The sequence below is a fragment of the Mesoplodon bidens genome, assembly GCF_964165515.1.
Source record: "Mesoplodon bidens genome assembly, chromosome: 6".
Taxonomy (NCBI): domain Eukaryota; kingdom Metazoa; phylum Chordata; class Mammalia; order Artiodactyla; family Ziphiidae; genus Mesoplodon; species Mesoplodon bidens.
Genome location: NC_138162.1, coordinates 21,992,411 through 22,013,271, shown reverse-complemented (window position 1 = coordinate 22,013,271; position 20,861 = coordinate 21,992,411). Strand labels below are relative to the sequence as shown.

Below are 20,861 nucleotides of genomic sequence, written 5' to 3'. Positions count from 1 at the left end.
GACCTTGCCTGTTGCAGGTGCCTCATAAAAATCATTTATCCTATGGAACCTTAGTGGAAAAAACAAGAGGAAACAAAGCAAAAAGTCAGGAAAGCAGTGCTTCCAAAAGTAGAAGAGCTACTTTAAAAGCTCCCTTATGGTGAAACCATCAAGAGGCCATTTTTGCTTTCAAAAGCTATTGTTCTGGCAGTAAACTTGCAGAAAACCTAATCTGCTATAGTGTTTTGACATGAATTCTCTAGCAGCTATTTATTTTTATTATTTTAAATAAATTTATTTATTTATTTGTTTGTTTTGGCTGTGTTGGGTCTCCATTGCTGCGCGTGGGCTTTCTCTGCTTGTGGCGAGCGGGGGCTACTCTTCGGTGCGGTGCGCAAGCTTCTCATTGTGGTGGCTTTTCTTGTTGCGGAGCACGGGCTCTAGGCACGTGGGCTTCAGTAGTTGTGGCACGTGGGCTCAGCAGTTGTGGCTCACGGCTCTAGAGCATAGGCTCAGTAGTTGTGGCGCACGGTCTTAGTTGCTCCGTGGCATGTGGGATCTTCCTGGACCAAGGCTCGAACCCGTGTCCCCTGCATTGGCAGGCGGATTCTTAACCACTGTGCCACCAGGGAAGACCCTCTAGCAGCTATTTAGATGAGCTGTTTTGTTTTATACTTAGAGTATCTTGCAAAATCTTTCTAAATTCATAATACTGTTTGAGAGAAGTTTTAATCCCAGTTAGGTAGTGCTCTCATTTTTAAGAAGTAACAAAATCCAGGTTATTACTTGAAAACTCCTCAAAAGATGACTGAGGTCGTTAATTCTCAAGTGGTAAGGCTAGAACTACACAATCAGGATGATGAAAGAAAGGTAAGACACAAACAGCTACTGTCTCAGTGGAACTTGCCTAAAAAGGCTCAAGCAGAAAAATTCAAAACTACAGAAAAGTTTCCAGAATAGTACAATGAACACCAACAGTCTTCATCTAGATTCACCCATTACTAACATTTGCAACATTTGCTTTAACTTTCTTTACATATACACATTATTACTATTACTTTGATGAAACATTTAGAATTCATTACAGACATGATCATTCCTAAATCCCAGCACATATCTCTTAAGAACAAGAACACCGTCCTAGCTAACCACAATATAATCATCAAATTCAGATCACAGCACTGGTACAATATTATTACATTATGTATGTATGTACGTATGTACGTATGTATTTATTTATGGCTGTGTTGGGTCTTCATTGCTGCGTGCGGGCTTTCTCTAGTTGTGGCGAGCAGGGGTTACTCTTCATTGCGGTGTGCGGGCTTCTTGTTGCAGTGGCTTCCCTTTGTTGCGGAGCACGAGCTCTAGGAGCGCAGGCTTCAGTAGTTGTGGTGCACAGGCTCAGCAGTTGTGGCTCACGGGCTCTAGAGCGCAGGCTCAGTAGTTGTGGCGCACGGGCTTAGCTGCTCCATGGCATGTGGGATCTTCCTGGACCAGGGCTTGAACCCGTGTTCCCTGCATTGGCAGGTGGATTCTTAACCACTGTACCACCAGGGAAGTCCCTACAGTACATATTTAAATTTTACCAATTTATCTCAATCATGTCCTCTATAGCAATCTTTTTTTGTTTTTATTCCAGGACCCAATCCAGGATTATGCACTAGCATTTAGTTGTCATGTCTCTTTAGTTTCCTTTAATCTAGAAGCTTCTTAGCCTTTGTTTCTTGTTGTTTTTTTTTGTGGTACGCGGGCCTCTCACTGTTGTGGCCTCTCCCATTGTGGAGTACAGGCTCCGGATGTGCAGGCTCAGCGGCCATGGCTCACGGGCCCAGCCGCTCCGCGGCATGTGGGATCTTCCTGGACCGTGGCACAAACCTGCGTCCCCTGCCTCGGCAGGCGGACTCTCAACCACTGCGCCACCAGGGAAGCCCAGCCTTTGTTTTTATAACACTGATACCTCTGAAGGGTACAGGCAGTTGTTTTGAGGAATATCTCTCAATCTGAGTTTGCCCTATTGTTTCCTCATGATTCAGGTTATGTATTTTGGGCAAGAATCCTACTTAAGATACTGTGCTCCATCATGTCAGCAGACACACGTTAATTTGTTCCATTATTGGTGATGTGAACTCTGAACACTTGTTTTAAGTGCTGCCCAGATTTCTCCAAAACAATTATACTAAATAATATCTTCTACAATTATTATGTAAGCTTACCTGCTCACATACATCACGGCACATTTGGTTATCCTTTGAATGATTACAACACAGTGCACCTAGGGAGAAAAAATAAACACTTGATGTTACCTATTGTTAAATAAACATGATGACTAAGCTAAGCCAGATGGTTACACAAACCATTTATTCAACAATTATTACTATTACTATCCATTTTAACTCAACAAACCTTTGCTGAGTACCTATTTCAAGTCAAGGACGGTGCTGGAGAACATGGTTTTTGCCTTCAAGAAGCTTACAACCTAATAGGGGAGACTGTCATTTAGTAATAGCTACTAGGTACTGTGTACTTTCTACATGCCAGAATTTTACTGCTTGCTTTATGTATTATCTCATTCAACCCTCACAATTACCCTATGGGCTATATTCTATTATTATACCTATAATGTAAGGTTAAATGATAAAAAGATAGTGAATTTTGTTTTGGACATGTTACATGTAAGCCTCCATTATCTCAGTGAAGTAGAGATTAGGTCTGAAAACAAAAAGGATTGAGATGGTGTTGGGCTCGAGGTGAGGATGTAGAGGTCTTGAACAGCCATGGTAGAGAATAAAGGAGGCAACTATAAATGTTTCTCAAACTTCTGTTCTATGAAACACTGTTTCATGAATTGTTAATATCTATCCCTCAAGAGAAAATGTTTCATGTTCAAGTAAATTGGGAAACAAAGGATTAAAAAATTAAAGAGAATTCTTTTCTGTAGGATTTTATGAAGGCTTTAATATGTTAATATGCATCATTAACCTCCTAAAAAGGGATCTAAGTAGACAGATTTCTCAGAGCACAGAATACTTTTTTTCATGCCACGTATTAACATTTCAGAATGCCAATTTGAGAAATACCAGAGAAAAGGAAAAATTTGCCAAGCAGCATTATGGGCCCAGAGAATTAATAAATTGGTGATAGAGATAATCAGCAGGGGCATGTTACTATTCTAGAGTGATGTTGACTGGAAAAAAAGTATACAACTACATTGATCAGTGCCTGTTTAGACTGCTAAGTCAAAAGAGACAAGGACATAAAAATATTATATTTCAGGCAGCTAGATCAAATACAATGGTTTTATATATATATATATATATATATATATATATATATATATATATATGCAACATAATCTCTTTAAAGGAAATCTATATAATTTCAGTATATGTGAAAGCAGAGCTTTTTTGATTGAAGGTAGGATTAGTATTGGGGAGAAATGAATGAATAAAAAAGGTCCTCTTTAGCTCTTACCAACAATTCTTTAAGTTCAAAACTGATCACTGTTAATCCGTAAAACAGTGACAGGGTATATGATATTACTGTGATATATAGTGATATTATAGTGATATTATATCACTATAGTTTAGTTTCATAAAAGACTATTGTGGGGCTGGCTTTCTAATACTATGTGGGAAAAGCTGTCTTAAAGTTCTAAACATTTGACTTTAAAATTCTGAAAAACATATAGAAATTCCATTAAGTTTCCGAAGTTAAAAAAATTCCTTGTTTATAGGCTGTAGTTGCTTTCTTAGAAGCTACTAACTGGAGGGAGGGCCCAATCACTCATGAGACTTTCTCACAACACCCCTTCTCCTCTGCCATGCCACACCATGCCAACCCCCTCTTCTAAGATTCTGTTATGTCCCCAGCCTCATTAGAATGGAGAGGACAGGCAGGAAAAAAAGGGGGGGAGACTCCTGTGTGATACTGATGTGCTCTTTTGAAGTGCTTAAGTTGTTGCCACTTTCTACTATTCTCCAACACAAAGGTCACACGAGGGCAGAAAATCCAGCTGATCAAGAGCAAAGATAGCTCAGGATAACATATGGTCCCAATAAGCACAGGCTTAGCAAAAAGTAAACAGTCAGGCAGACAAGAGTCTGACTTGGGCCTAAGGATTTTTGGAAAAAAGTTTCTTGGAGCAAAGGTCTATTTAGAACAGAAATATAAAACATGTCATAATTAAAACTCCAATAACAATGAAAGGTTTTATTAAAAATATAAAGGCCTGTTTTTTTCCTATTTAATGGTGAAGGTCAAATTTATAGTGGAGTGACCACCAAAGTTAAAATTTTAAAATAATTCATTATTTCATTAAGAAACCCCAAAATTTGGAAAATAAGAAGAAACATGACCTAATATTCCCACTGTCCTGCCAGAATGTGTGTTGACATTTTGACATATTTCCTTCTAGTCTTTCCAAAAGCCTTCTGAAATTTCTGACAAAATGGGATTAAAGAGAGCAGCCTGAAGTCTTCTGGCAATAATGCCCTTCCCCCTCCCAACCAAGCATTCCTCTGTAATAGTACATTTCCTCCCTTGAGAGGACTGCCACCCTCCTAGAACAGGCTAGGGGACCTACACTCCATCACATTTTCCACACTTCATTTTTAACCTTAGTCATCCTTATATTAGTACACATTTTTCTTTCTTTGAAACAACAAAAACTTACTAGAATCTTAAACACTGCATATTTTTTAAGAAATAAATATCTACAAATAGACATCAAGTCATATGCCTTCATTAAGAATGAGGGCAAAGGATTCAAACGCAATTAGTGTGGCAATTAAAGGTCTCTGTCTTTTTTAGAGCTTTTAAAATGGATTAATTGGGTCATTGAACTATTAGAGTGCAAAAAAACTCTCCAAAGCCTAATTTTTTATACAAGAGAAGACAGTGAATTCTAGAAATGTTTGGTTTTTATAATTTGATTCTAACCTAATTTCTAGTTCTTCAAGAATAATTTACAACTCTGGTTATTTTCATAAAATGGAACTGAACAGATAAAGGTAAATTAGTTCAAAATAACACTTGGTACTGACAGGATGAAAATAAATAGCACAGGTGTTATCCTTATTAGAGACATAAGGAAGAGCGTCATATTTTGCATTCTTATTCTAAAAGTCTGTAATTATAAAATTAATAAAAACCAAAAACTGATTACTAAAGGCCATGTATATTGGGTTTAAGAAGGTATTAATGTAACCTAGAAATATGCGAGTAGAATCATCCAATAATTAGAAACATCAAGGTTTGTCTGCTGGTTTGGACCACATGTCTACTAAAGATAGGCAAGTAAGCAGGAAGCACATGCTCCAGCCACAAGGGAAAAATGCAACTTCTAAGACCAACCAGCATTTAAAAAAAACAAATACACACCCTAATCTAAAGCTAAAATATTCACAGAATTATAGGATTTTTGAAGTTAAAAGAGATTTTGCCACAGAAGCCTCCCAAAAGCTGTAATTCAATTTGGTTAATGAAAAGCCAGTCTTGTTTTCTTTTCTAAAGAAAATAAAGATTCCTTCTAATTAATGTATTCCTAGAGAATTACTAGAACAGAATATATATATCCTGCACTACTGAAGGGGAAAAAACTAAATCCAAGCTGATAGCGGAAAACAGTCATTTCAAATAAAAAAGATACGTTAATTTTAAAAATCTCATCTTACTTTTAATCAAATTTTTATTTCTAAAACAGCCTGGAAATTGACAACCACTTTAAAAACATTTAAATGACAACTGCAACTTTAACTTATAAATGCATTCTTACAATTGTCACATTTAGCCCTTTAATGATATATATATATTTGTGTATATACATAAAATATATCATCAGCCAAGGAAGAGCCAAACAATAAAATGATTATTTATATACCCACCACCTGGATTCAACACTGCTAACATCTTGTCATACCGCTTTATTTATCTAGACAGATGGATATCCTTCTCCATTGCTTGCCTCATATTGCACTGCTACAACAGCCAATTATGCTCATTCTCTTCTATTATCAATGAGTGCCAGATTAATTTTTTAAATAGACCGAACTTTCATGATGTCACTCTTCTAATCTAAGGGCCTACAATGGCTTCCTGCTATTCCAGTTCTAAATTTTCCAAGTCATCTTCTTACCTCCCTTTCCCTGATCTTCTATTACTTTTTAACAAGGAAAGCCTACATTTACCTTGAACACAGCCTTCTGCCTGAAATGCTTAGTGCCCTCTTTCCTGCTGACATAAATCCTAAACATCTTTCAAGGCTGAAATCCCATGTCAACTCTTAGTAAGCCTTTCTTCTCCAACAGCTCCAGGCCATGTTGGTTTTTTGGTTATTTAATGTCCTACTTATTCCAGTCAGAACTGGAAGCTTTAACACTTAACTCTAATAATTTCATGTGTATACTAATGGTATCTCCAGATTGAACGGAAACTTCTTGTACCAATTTAGCACACTGCTCAGCTTGAAAATTTTTATTTATTCATTGGTTAATAAGTAATAATTTCCTATTTATACAATGCCTTTTTAATAAGAAAAGTAAGTACAAAAAGTTTATTTCTCCCACTATACCACTGCCATACCATATTTCACACGGTGACCAAGCCATGATTTAGCAAACATCATATGAGTTTTTGACCCAGGTCAGAAGATAAGCTGGACCCAATCATATGCACAGGCACAGAGGTATACAGCCAGTTGGTGGTGGGCTCTGCAACTATAAGGTCAAGATGAGCTGGGGCTGAGGAAGTTTTATGGTGTGCAGAAACCATAAGTAAAAGGAGGAAGCTGGTTGGTGGAGAGTGGGAAATGCAAGAGATGTACAGAGAGACTCTATGAGAGGTAGAGAGAGACTGTCTCTAAAAGTAGTCTTGGTTGCTGGCAGCTTTCCAGTTCCCACAGCAGTTCCTGAGGTTGTGCTGTGCTCAATTTCCTATGCTTGGATTTCCATGTGTTCCCTGTTAGATGCTACATAACTAGCTCCCTAATCCTGAGCAACCTTGGTTTCTGTTCTTCTGGGGGTCAGAAGAGCCTTAACACATTATCATTCATCATTATGAAACAACTAAAGCAAATGACTCCTCAGGTCCTCCCTGCAGATGCTAATAGCCAGTACTCTCAGATAATTCCCTTTTCCATTCTATGCCACAGGACACACATCTGTAAAACAAGGGATCTGAAAGTATTAATGCTGGCTCCCAATGGTACAGCCCATGGTCAAAATGTTTCTCTTAATACTTTTCTTGAAGTCTTCTTCATGTAATCTATGTGCTCTACAGCATCCATTACTTGACTAAATCACATTTTTCCTCAAATAATTCAGATTTAGAATATAAATGGATATGTACTAATATAACCACATAAATATTAGCAGTGTAGATATTATACACTTTTTGGTGATATTTAATGTCTGATGGTCTCACTAAACCTTAAACCCCATGAAAGCAGAGACCATGTCTGTTTTTGCTTACCACAGTATACACCTAGTGCCTATCACAGTGTCTGGCACTATTAACCCCTTAACAAATATTTGCTGAATGGAACACTTACAGGCATGAAATTAAGTTTAGAAAGCAATGGACCAAGGGGAGTTATTCCTAATATCCATCTTAAACACATACAAAAATGGAAATTTTGATTCTCTTCCTGACTCACCTGCCAACCCTCCAACTTGGTCCTCTCCATCTTCTCAACCTCAGTAAACAGCATTATTTTTCACTAAGTTGCTCAAGGTAAAAATCTATAAATAATCTTTACTGCCTCCTTCCCTCACTTCCCACATGCAATCCAACAGCAATATATCTTGAATCTCTCCTCTTCTATCTCCACCACCACTCCACTGTAAGACATTATCTCCTGCTTCGACTACTAAATGGGCTTCTAGTAGCTCTGCTTTTACTCCTACCCTATTTTTCATTCAGCAGCCCGCGTGATCTAAAATAGAAATCAAAGCACTTATCTCTTACTTAAAAGTCCATTGGTTTTTATTTGCATATAGAATAAAATCCACAGTCCTTACGTGGCTTTTTGCAAGGCCCAGCACCATCTAGCCCTGGTTTACTCTCCTTCTCATTATGTTGCAACCATACTGACCTTCTGTTCTTTCTTGCCTTAGAGCCTATGTACTTCCTGGTCTCCACCTCGGCCTTTTCTAAGGACAGCACCTTCGGTCTTCAGATTTCAGTTCAGAACCTTACCTTCTCAAAGAAGCCATTCTTGTCATCACTATGTTAAGGACCACTCCCCTCTACGCCAGGGGTCCCCAACCCCTGGCCATGGACTGGTGGCCCGTGGCCTGTTAGGAACGGCCCTGTTAGGGACCGGGCCGCACAGCAGGAGGTGAGTGGAGCTCCAGCGAGTGAAGCTTCAACAGCTGCTCTCCCACTGCTAGCATTACTGAGCGAACCATCCCCCTCCCCCTGCCCCCCACCCCGTGGAAAAACTGTCTTCCATGAAACCGGTCCCTGGTGCCAAAAAGGTTGGGGACTGTTGCTCTACGCTACCATCTATGTGTTTCCTTCACAGCATATTTATTCCTACCAGAAATCATTTTATTTAACGTTTATTGTCTGTCTCCCCTCTGCTAGAATGTAAGCCCCTTGAGAGCAGCAACCCTGCACCTAGAACAGTGCCTGACATATAGTAAACATGCAAATATTTTTTGAATAAACAAACCCCTGTAGTATCTGTTTTGCTCTTTTAAAAAAAACACATTTATAATATATAAAAACCACCTCCTTGATATTGTCCCACTTTCTTCCAGAAGTGGCATATGGTGAAAAGTATGATTAATGAAAGACTGTTTAAATCTACAGATATAAGATAGAAACTTTTAGTAGCTCTCCAGAATAAACTGTCATATCTGGTCTATCACCAATTCTAGCTCTTTGTACAGTGTGGGCCAAGATAGTTCTTAGGGAAGAGAATCTGCTTCTTATTACATTCCTCCAGATAGGCAGTTGTTTTTTCTAACTTAAAATTCATTACATTCTTTTTCAGGATTCTAGGCTGACTATTACATAATTTCTTAAATGTCAATTTATTGAAACCTAGCCCTTAATGTTACATCTTTCTCTCTTTTGTACTATTAGAAAATATCTTAAATAGAAACAAAGCTAATATCAGGTGCCATGACACACAGATCCTGAGACTGCAGCATAGGGTTCCATCCCATCCTCCAAAGGGAACACTAGAGGTGCTGGGGAGGAGAGCTGGGGGTGTTGAGGAGACCAGAAAGTACACCGGATAGGAAGTGTGGCATTACTCCAATGAGGAGGGTGTGGCCAAACTTCACAGGAGATAATAATAATTGAGCAAGTCAAATGATTCCTTCCCTCACCCCCTCTCCCCCAACAGGAACAAAAATCTCCAAGTCAGAACGGATGAGACTTGTGTAACGCTTTATACCAGAGGAGACAGGAGTACCCAACTTTGGATGGGGTAAGGAGATGGGAAAGAAGACTGTCTGAGCAGGAATATAAGTCAGGCCTTCAATGAAATACAATTTAATATTATGTTCTTAATTTTTGTTTAGGATTGAAGAACGTTTTCCACAGTTTATACAAATCCACAGTAGAAGCCTTTGTCCATTGTATTACTCAATGTCCTTTATGTAAGGAACCAAGCAATATATGCCTAAGAACTTAGTACAAGGGACAAATCTCACTTTTACATCAAACTTGGAATTTTTCTTCTTACCAAACAATGCAAACTCTATATTGTCATGGACTTTTTGAATTGGTAGGGCCTTTAGAAATCATCTAGCCCAGAACTTTCTAAAGTGTGCATTAGGTGTTATGAAGAAAAAGAGAGTTCTTTAAGCAAACAACTTTCTTTCCTTCTTTGCATAATAATTTTATTGAGATATAAATCATGTTAAATTAATAAAACAAGGAGGCCATTAGACTGAGGCAGCTTCAATGCCTCAGTAGCCTACCTAAGCAAACCAAAACTTAAGCCTATAGTGCCCCAAGGTTAAGAAATCAGAACCCTAAGGACAATCAATCACAAACAGCCACCTGGACTTTCCCAAATAAGGCACCTGCTCAAGCTATAACCAATCGAATATTTCCTTGCTTTGTTTCCACCTCTTCTATAAAAGTCCTTCCCCTAGCTCCTGTTACTTCCCATTTGGCACTGCCCAATTCAAATCAATTTTTGCTCAAATAAACTCTTAACATTTTAATATGCCTCAGTCTATCTTTTAACAATCATATACCACAAAATTCATCCTTTTGAAGTGCACAATTCAGTTGTTTTTAGTACATTTACAGAACTGAGCTCACCACTTTCCAATTCTGAACATTTTCATCACCCTAAAAGAAACCCCATACCCATCAGCAGTCAGTTCCCCATTTCTCTATTCTCCCAGCAACAAGTTTCTTTACTACAGGAATACTTGCGAATTATTATGAATCTAACATGTTTGTGAATTTATAAGAGAGGGGTACAGTGTACAGTGTTTCCCAACCTTAAGAGCTAACATTTCAGTGCTTACTATATGCTATTCTAAATGCTATACATGTATTACCTCAATTCGCACAATAAAATCTATGAGAATTTCTGTATACAATAAATGTGGATATTAAAGCACAAAGAGACTAAAGCTAACTAATTTGTTCAAATATTCTTAACTATATTCTACCCTACTATCTCCCACAGAATTGACTAGTTGTAGAATAAGAATGGACGACTAATTTTCTAATGAACCATAACTTTGAAAGTGCTTTAGTTCAATTTCTTTAACTTAATGAGAAAAATGGGACCCAGAAAGGCAAGCTGATTTAGCCACGAATACACAGCATTCTCTCTCTCTCTCCTTTGATTTGTCTAATTGACAGCTTGTTAGAATCCAATTATAATTAATTAACCTCAGGTTCCTGACAATCCTCTCCCTTCTTTAAATACTCGACTTAAAAAACCCAAAAAACAAAAAAAACCCTTTAACATTGTAAGCTACCTTATAACCTTGAGACTGATTTTGCTCTTTCTAGGTGTCTCCCTGTAAGCAATGCACTTCTCCACCACTTTTGCATGTATAAATCCCAGCCATCTTTTAATATCTAGCGCAGTTGGGGCATCACTCAATTTTCTTCCTACCCTAGGTGGACATCATCCATCATCTCTCTCCCTCTGTGCACTCGCAGCCCTTCATCTCCTCTGGACCCTTCTGCCTTGAATTCGAGCTGCTCATGTCTTGTTGCACCCCACCTCCTAGCCAGAGCTTCTGGAAAGCAGGAGATGGCAACAACTCCTAAAAGCCCAGCACGTGAGAGACACTCAATAAGCACTGAATAGCTTGCTATCCGCTAGTGGTCTAATTCCTCTAGAGCAAGAACTAAACTTTCCTCAAGCCAGTCAGCCCCCAAAGAGGCAGTTTACTGATTTTAAATGTCTCCTGCCAGAGCCCAGCGCTGTCTTGGACACACAGCATACCCACAGAGAACGGCAGCAGAATCGGATTTAGGAGGCTTGGACCTATTCTCTTCTGAGACTTCAGAAGTCAGGCAGGCTGCAGGGCCCATTAATGCTCGCTGCCCGAGGTCGGCCTTTCTGAACCGCGGGTCAAGGAACAAGCAACAATAACTGGCCAGGGCGGGGGTAAGGCGGCGGCACCTCAGAAATCCCATCCAACCCTCGCGACGATCCTGGGCAAAGGCATTTCACTCTCTTCGGACAGAGACCCGAGCCGGGAAAGGGGATAAGGGCTGACCTGGGGGCCCCTGCTCGGTGGGTGACAGAATAAGGCCTCGAACCCGGGTCACCGCTCCCAGTTCAGCAGATCGGGGCGGGGAGAGCGAGCGTGGAGAGGGGTCCTGCTCGTCCCGCCTCAGCTCCTCCTGCAGCCTGCTGGGACCTCCGGACCCTGGGTCACCGGACTTGGGCCGGGTCTGGGGGTCGCCGGCACCCCCGCCCCCTGCCCCGCGCCATCTTGGAGCGCTGAGGCGGCCGCTCCGGACCGCCCCGAACCGTTGCTCCAGCAATTACTCACCCGCACTGCCCGGGTCCAGGCCCCCTGCCACCTCCGTGACCCCCGCCACGGCCAGGAGAAGCAGTAGCGCGCCTCGCGGGGAGGCCCGGACGGTCGCCATGTCCGGGCCGGGGGGTCCGGAGCCGCGGGATGCTCGGACCCAGCCTGCCCGCCGCCGCAGCTCGCAGAGGCCCCACCCCGGCGGCCTGGGCCCTTGATGATTGGCTGAGGCGCGCTGAAGCCCCGCCCCTCGGCCGCACAGACTTTGCAAAACCTGCTGGGGGCGGGAACCTGCCCGAGACCCGGGCTCTTTGTTAAGGCCCAGCTGTGTGTCGACTTTTGCCGCTGAGTACCGCAGCCAGTGTTCTCCAAGAGGGGAGTCGGAGGATGTCAGAGCTGGAACTGCCCTTAGAACGCCTGGACCTCCCGAGGTTTGCAGATGTGGTCACTGAGGCTCAGAGAAGAGACCATCTGCTCCAGGTCACACTGCAAGTTCGCCTGAGAACTGGGGCATAAGCCAAGGCTGAACCAAAAGGACTTGTCCCTTTCACGTACCTTCAATGGTCTTAAAATCCTTTCTGCCAGACGCTGCCTCACTCCCAAAGAAGGCGTGCCACCCAGGACAACTCCTGAAATTGGAGGGAATCTGCCGCGGACACGGTCCCCTGACAAGGGCCCGAGGCCCGAATTCGCCACCAAAGCTCTTTGGCACGTGTAGCCTCAATGTGTCTTTGATGTTCTAGGAACCTATTCCTATCAGGAAAATGTGGGGAGAGGAAGGCTTGTATATCTAAATATGGAGAGCCTTGAATGTCAGGTTGGGTTTCAACTTTCAAGAGACAATTTGGAGGTGGGTCCCCACTCTACCCCTTATCCCCACAGCTCCTGTGGGGTATGTTTGAGAGGATTCACTTGCTATCAAATCGTTTTCCACCCCGGTCCCTCTCTCCCTCCTCTCCCTCTCTTTTCCGTTTGTGAATTATGTTAATACCTTTTTCCGTTCCCCTTCCTTTTTACAAAAACATAACCACAGTTACATTTTAAAATACCTAATGTTAAATATCCAGTAAGTTTACATTTTCGTTATTGTCTCATAATTTCCTTTTACAGTTTTTCAAGTTCCAACCAATGTCCATATACTGAAGTTGGTTTGTATGTCTTTTAGGTCTCTATTCCCTCTCTTTTAGGTTTACAAAAGGAAAACATGAATAAGTTACAATAATCTTTCTAAAACATTTGCTGTGGCAACAATTCTCTTGCTTCTCTGAGAGGCCACCTCTTTACTTATAAGATAGAATGATGTACAGTTATTCGACGTGGTGTCAGAGGTTCTCAGCATTTAGACCCAGTCACCTTTACCACTTCATCCCACCTTACTCCCCACTCCTCCCCAGGAGAGAAGAGTCAAAAATCCTAGAGTTGCACTAATATGGTAGCCACTAGCCACATGTGGCTGTTGAGTACTTGAGATGTGGCAAGCCCAAGTTGACATGTGCTGGAAACAGATTTGGAAGACTTAGTATGAAAACAAGAATGTAAAATGTTACTAACATTAATTTCACCTTTTTCTTTTAAACTTGTTTTTGTTTTACATAGGCTTTATTTTTTAGAGCAGATTTAGGTTCACAGAAAAACTAAGCAGAAGGTACAGAGGTTTCCCATATACCCCCTTTCTCAACATAACAACAATATGCACAGACTCCTCCACTATCAACATCCCACACCACAGTGGTACATTTGTTGCAACTGATCAACCTGCACTGACACATCATTATCACCCAAAGTCCATAGTTTACCTTAGGGTTCATTCTTGGTGTTAACACATTCTGTGGGTTTGGACAAACGTATAACAACATGTAGCCACCATTATTCTTTTTACTTTTTTAATGTGCCTTTTAGAAAACTTAAAATTACATATGTGGTTCACTCTGGCGTTTACATAGTTCTATTGTACAGTGCTGGTGTAATTATCTTTCAATCTAAACAAAGGTTAATGCTCAGAGGTCATCTTTAAAATGGCACTTAAAAAAAAAATGTTACCAGGCTTCCCTGGTGGCGCAGTGGTTGAGGGTCCGCCTGCCGATGCAGGGGACACGGGTTCGTGCCCCAGTCCGGGAGGATCCCACATGCTGAGGAGCGGCTGGGCCCGTGAGCCATGGCCACTGAGCCTGCGTGTCCGGAGCCTGTGCTCTGCAACGGGAGAGGCCACAACAGTGAGAGGCATGTTACTGACCAATGATTCTGTCCTGAGCTCAAAAACATCTTTCAGGGCCTCCCTGGTGGCGCAGTGGTTGAGAGTCCACCTGCCGATGCAGGGGATACGGGTTCGTGCCCCGGTCTGGGAGGATCCCATATGCCGCGGAGCAGCTGGGCCCGTGAGCCATGGCCTCTGGGCCTGCGCGTCCGGAGCCTGTGCTCCGCAACGGGAGAGGCCACAACAGTGAGAGGCCCGCATACCGCAAAAAGAAAAAAAAAAAAAAAACATCTTTCAGTATTTTAGATAAATAAACCCCATCAAATCTTTTGATTCATCTTTGTGTAGTATAATTTCCCCATCATTTTACTTTTGTTTCTTTATATTTAAAGTAAGTTTCCTGTAGAAATCATATAGTTGGTTGCTTTTTTTCTTTTTAATTTAATGACAATTTGTCTTTTAATTGGAATGTTTAGATCCTTTTGACTTAATACAACTATTGATATGGGTGAGTTTAAATCTATCTTGCCATTTGTTTTCTATTTTCTCCATTTGTTCTTTTTTCCTTTTTTCCACTTCTCCTACCTTCTTTTAGAATTATAAAGTGTTTGGAGTGTTGTTTTTATGATTTCATTTTATCTCCTCTATTGGCTTATCAGCTCTACTTCTTTGCTTTATTTTTCAGTAGGTGCACTGGGGTTTTAGTATACAGTTTAACTTATTACACTCCACCTTCAAAGAATAATCACTTCATGTCAAATGTAAGAACGTGACACCAGTATACTTCCATTTTCCCCTCCCATCTTTTGTGCTAATGTTATCATACATTTTGCTTCCACATACTGTTATTATTTTGCTTTAAATAGTCAATTATTTAAATAAGAGATTATAAAATGAGAAACAATGTGTTTTAAATTTATTTATTTATTGGCTGTGTTGGGTCTTTGTTGCTGCGCGCCAGCTCTTTCTAGTTGTGGCGAGCGGGGGCTACTCTTCGTTGTGGTGCATGGGCTTCTCATTGCAGTGGCTTCTCTTGTTGCGGAGCACAGGCTCTAGGCACACGGGTTTCAGTAGTTGCAGCACACGGGCTCAGTAGTTGTGGCTCTTGTGCTTAGTTGTTCTGCGGCATGTGGGATCTTCCCAGACCAGGGCTCAAACCGGTGTCCCCTGCATTGGCAGGTGGATTCTTAACCACGGCACCACCAGGGAAGTCCCAACAATGTGTTTTATATTTACCCACATGTTAAGCATTTCTAATGCTCTAAATTCCTTTATGTAGCTCCAAATTTCTCTCTAGTATCTAGAGGAAGAGAAACATTTTTATTAAGAACATTGCAAGTTTTGCTGATTTTAATTAACTAGGGCCCCATACATTGGTTTTTGGAATTTATGCATAGTAAATTCCTGAAGTTAATCTTTAATGGAAATAATTTTTCTGGGTTTATTTAGCCTAAACACATTTACTTATCACAAATTGACCTATCTTGATAAGGGATAGGTCCATTTTGAATTCTTTAAGACTTTATATATAAAGTCTTATATATATATATATATATATATATATATATGTATACACACACACATATATATGCATACACATACACACATATATATATATATATGGTGGGGCAATTTTTTGAAATATTAATATATTTTAAGTATATTCCCAGTAATTTCTTTACTAAAACTAGACATGAGAGCAAGGCATTCATTTCCTCAGGGATGATTATTAGAGTAGAGAAGTAGACAAAGAAGATAATTCCTAGCTTTTTAGTTTTAAAAACAAGACATCTGAAATTCCCAGAGACAGTGGTTTTAAGAGTAAAAGCTTTTGAGATATCAGAACCTAGCCCAAAAGGCTGAGGGCGTAAAATATTTGTCTGAACAATTGGCTTGTGAGAACACCATGGTCAGTCAATATAATCCCTCCACCCCAACAACTTGACTCCCTCTGATAGGGGAGGAGGAGAGCCACTGGAGAAGGGAGGCTACTGTGGGCTGGGACACAGAACCCCAGAAAGGCTTGAGAATATGAGATAAGAGGGGATCTGAGCCTCATTTCCCATGGAGCTCAGGGAAGTGACACACCTCATAAAGTTCCCCTGCACTGAGCATGATGGGAGTGTAGAGGAGAAATGGCTGCAGGTATGTACTGTTCCTTGCTCCCCACCTAAAGTGACACAGAAGAGGAGCTGAGTGTTTTCTATGCCCTTTGAGAAGGGCAAGGCAGGAGCTGAGAGAGCTGAGAGCCTGAAGAGGCCTCAAGATCAGAATGAGGAGGCTGTAGCTGGTATTTGCATGGTCTATACACTGGACACGAGGTGAGAATGCAGGTGTCAACAGGAATTGATGATGACAACTGAGGACCAGATGTCCTACCTTCTTCCTCAGTCCCAGTTGGTGGGTTTGACTCTGTATTTTCCTCTCAAAACTCGGGAGGGGGTTGGGGAGAGGCCTTGACTAAGGTGAGATCCTACTGAATTGACTGAGATTAAGTTCTAGTCATTCAACAGGAAGGGGACTTGCAGAGACAAGTAGCTGTCCATCACAGATTTGTGCAGTCCTTCTAGAAACTGTCACTTGGAAGCAACTGCCCAGCCAGAGCAAACATTTTCTAAGTGCCATCATGTTCTCTGTTGATTTACTAACTGTGAATATGGCCTTGGAAACAAACAAAGAATCCCATGACTTGGAGCAGAATCCGTGTATCGGAAAGCCCCGTTGGCCCCTATATTGAGATCTCACAGGAGGGAGAGAAGCCCTAATGCCAAGGCATCCAACACCAACACATTATAAAATTTAGCATTGTGACCTTAGTCTGTGATACTGGTACAATATCCTGCCAGCCTCCAGTAAGCCCTCTAAAGATATGAGCTTGTGAGTATGAAATTGTCCCCATTCTCTACTTTCCTTGCCTGCTTATTTCAGTAATTTTCAAACTTAAAAAATATTACTTTTATTTTTTAGCAGTGGAATCCTTTTCCCAACAAAATCTTACAGAGTCCTGCCATACAAAATAGAAAAAAGCTGTGTTTTAGTGCTACATTTATTTTCTAAGTTCAAATTTATAATAATTAACTGGTTCAAAGATAATAAATGAGAATTCAAAGATAATAAATGAGACTTTGATGAACACAAAAACTTGAAATCTGGAATTATGTATGATAATTGCGATCACATCAGTTTTGGCTTCCATTTCTGTATTTTGTTTTGGTTGCCTGCTGCTGTAAGAGAAAATCCTGATTGATACAGATGAGTAGTTTGAAAAGGGTCATGGTTTTTGAACTAGCCCACCTTGCAATCTCAGACTACTCTTTGTTCAAATTAAGATGGTACCTTGAAAAAGAAGTACTGAGAGATTTTAATTTAAATATTGACTCATGAACACTCATGTCCATACCAAAACCTGCACACGGATATTTATAGCAGCTTTGTTCATAACCTCCAAAACTTGGAAGCAACCAAGAGGTCCTTTAATAGGTAAGTGGTTAAATAAACTGTGGTACATCCACACAATGGAAGATTATTCAGCAATAAAAAGAAATGAGCTATTAAGCCACAAAAAGACATGGAGGAAACTTAAAAGCATGTTACTGAGTGAAAGAAGCCAATCTGAAAAGGCTACATATTAAATGATTCCAACTCTGTGACATTCTGGAAAAGGCAAAATTATGGAGACAGTAAAAAGATTAGGGGTTCCCAGGGGTGAGAGGGGGAGGGAGGGATGAAGAGGCAGAGCACAGAGGATTTTCAGAGCAGTTAAAGCATTCTGTACAAAACTATAATGCTGGATACATGTCATTACACATCTGTCCAAATCCACAGAATGTACACTGAGTGAACTCTAAACTATGAACTCTGGGTGATGATGTGTCAGTGTAGATTCACTGATTGTAACAAAGATACCATTCTGCTGCTGGATGTTGATAGTTGGAGAGGTTGTGTGTGTGGGGGGACTGGGTATATGGGAACTCTCTGTACTTCCTGATCAGTTTTGCTGTGAACCTAAAACTGCTCTAAAAAACAAACTGTATTGATTTTTTAAATGCCCATTAGACATTAAAAATAAGAAAAAATATTGATTTACTAATAAGTTTGGATAACTGCTCAAATTCCTTATCATAAATGTAGTCAGAGAAGTAACACCCCAAATGTACGGTTAATCCCAATACTATTTATAATGACATTATTACTGTGTGACCAGTTACATGTTCCCTTGTTATTGTGCAATCGGCTATGACACCATAATGAGAACATGTACCAAGCAGATGATTCTGAGCCTTGCCCAACACTTAATTGGGAACAGTGCACATTTGTACTCCCTGGTACAATTATAAATGAGCAGTTGAGCATAGGCTTGGATTAGGGAAAAGAGCAGTGCAGAATTACACTTTTTCTAATCGACACATTTAAAGAAGATAAAATAAATATGAAGAGATGGCAGGAAAAGATTTATTCTGAGGTCTATGCAAAGGAGTCAACTCAACAATACACATGCTATTGTGGTAGTGGCCTCTTGTGTGCCAAAAATCAAAACGTAAGTTTGCATGTGTCCATGGTCTTACTACATATTAAAAGTCATTTAGAATATATATACATATATATAAAAGAAACTCAAATCAAATACTTGCAGAACCCAACAAACCTCCATGTGGGAGAAGTTTGATCAGACCATATTATTCAAGAGTTTTGTGCGATGTATGTTCGAATATGTCTATTTTAATTCTGATAACCCTCTTTCTCTTCCCCATAACAGTGAATTATGCCCTCTTCCCCAGCTGGAATAAATATGTCATTCTGTTCTCTTTTTGTTTTGTGTAATCATGATAGTGTCTTATGTTTAATTCTAATCCATCCTAAGTTTATGGTAGCGTGTGGTGTGATGTATGGATCAAAGGCAAACCTTCATTCAACTGAATGTTGCTGCTGTCCCACTATTTATTAAAAAGTGCTTCCTTCTTCATGCTATTAATTTTGACCTGACATATATGTATTAAATTCTTATAGTTGGAATTAATTTTCTGGTATCTCTGATAACCACTGATTTTACAAAACTTTAAAAAATAGCCAGTGGTGTATCCTTCAGCAATTGTTACTTCGTAGTAAGTTCAAATCTGGCAGGAAGACTCTAACATCATTACTTTCAAAATTATTTTTGGCTGCATTGGGTCTTCGTTGCTACACACGGTCTTTCTCTAGTTGCCATGAGCAGGGGCTACTCTCCGTTGCGGTGCACTGGCTTCTCATTGCGGTGGCTTCTCTTGTTGTGGAGCACAGGCTCTAGGCACGCGGGCTTCAGTAGTTGTGGCTCACGGGCTCTAGAGTGCAGGCTCAGTAGTTGTGGCGCACGGGCTTAGTTGCTCCGCAGCATGTGAGATCTTCCCAGACCAGGGTTTGAACCCGAGTCCCCTGCATTGGCAGGTGGGTTCTTAACCACTGCGCCACCAGGGAAGTCCCGTTCAATTATTCTTCACTAGCAATTTATGTAGTTGAGTACAGTCTTCTGGGGAATTTATTGTTTGTTTGTTTGTTTATTTTGGCTGTGCCAGATCTTAGTTGCAGCATGTGTGATCATCATTGCGGCACTTGGGATCTTTAGTTGCAGCATGCAGACTTTTTAGTTGTGGCATGCATGCGGGACCTAGTTCCCCTAACCAAACCCAGGCCCCCTGTGTTGCAGCATGGAGTCTTACCCACTGGACCACCGAGGAAGTCCTGGCTTCTGGGGAATTTAAAACACCAAATAACTTTGTTTCTAAGTCCACGTTTCCTATTGGCCTTACCTCAGACACAGTGAAATTTGAATCATTGTGGTGGGGGGTAGAGACCAGGAATATGCATATGAAAGAAGTTCTATTTGTTACAAGTTGAGAGCTTCCCCCTTAGAAATTAAGGCCATTGTTTTGTATTTATACTCTCAAGCCCCTGGTCAGTCACTCCACCTTCTTTTATACTCCAACAACATGCATCATTTTTTCCTTGACACAGTCTGTCATGTCTGGAATTATGTTTTTTCCCAATTATTTGGTACTCGTTACTACTGCAGATAGGATATTATTTGTTTTGTTTTTTGTTCTATACTGATGGTATGTAGGAATACAATTGATTTTTGAGAAGTTACTTCTGTCTCCTTAACTTTTCTGAACTCATATTACTGATAATATTTTTCTGGTTAATTTTTAGAAATACAATTTTGTTTTCTGCAAAGTTTTACATCCGTTTCTTTCTCTGCTATATTTATGCCTCTAATTTTGCACTTGACAACACTGTTGTATCTATTTGCACTTGCACTTGACTGCACTTTTAGAGCTATTTGAAGTGGGAATGGCTGGTCTCTGGTCTAGCATGGAAGAAGCTTGGAAGACACCACTCTGTACTAACAAGTGAAAAGCTGAACAAACTGATAAACCAAAAATTCTTCTTAGACCTGTAAGAGAAGAGAGGTCACAGGGCAAACTGCTGCCCCCAGAATGGAGAGAGCAGCCTCGGTTGCCGATGCTGGAGGACTTGGCACACGCAGGAGTTGCTTCCCTGCCTCTCCCTTCAGACCCTTGGCCCTAGTCGCACATCTTGCAGAGCCTGCTACTCAAAGTGCGGTCCGAAGGGCAGCAGCATAGGCATCACCTGGGAACTTGTCAGAGATGCAGAATCTCCAGCCTCACCTCAGACTCAATGAATCCGAATTGGCATTTTCACAAGATTCCCAGGTGAATCAGGAGCAC

The 20,861-nt window shown here is 40.7% G+C and overlaps 2 protein-coding genes across 2 annotated transcripts in view; both read right to left on the bottom strand.

The window, feature by feature from the left end:
- The window catches only part of RECK (reversion inducing cysteine rich protein with kazal motifs), a 77,789-nt gene extending 65,664 nt beyond the window's left edge, over window positions 1-12,125 (bottom strand). The window contains exons 1-2 of the mRNA XM_081238393.1: window positions 11,967-12,125; window positions 2,193-2,251 (exon numbers count right to left, since the gene is read on the bottom strand). Coding sequence (XP_081094519.1) covers window positions 2,193-2,251; window positions 11,967-12,066 — 159 coding nt within the window. The 5' untranslated portion in view covers window positions 12,067-12,125. The remainder of the gene's footprint in view (window positions 1-2,192; window positions 2,252-11,966) is intronic.
- Window positions 1-20,861, bottom strand: part of GLIPR2 (GLI pathogenesis related 2) — a 213,722-nt gene that overhangs the window by 96,229 nt on the left and 96,632 nt on the right. The gene's annotated exons all lie outside the window — the stretch shown is intronic.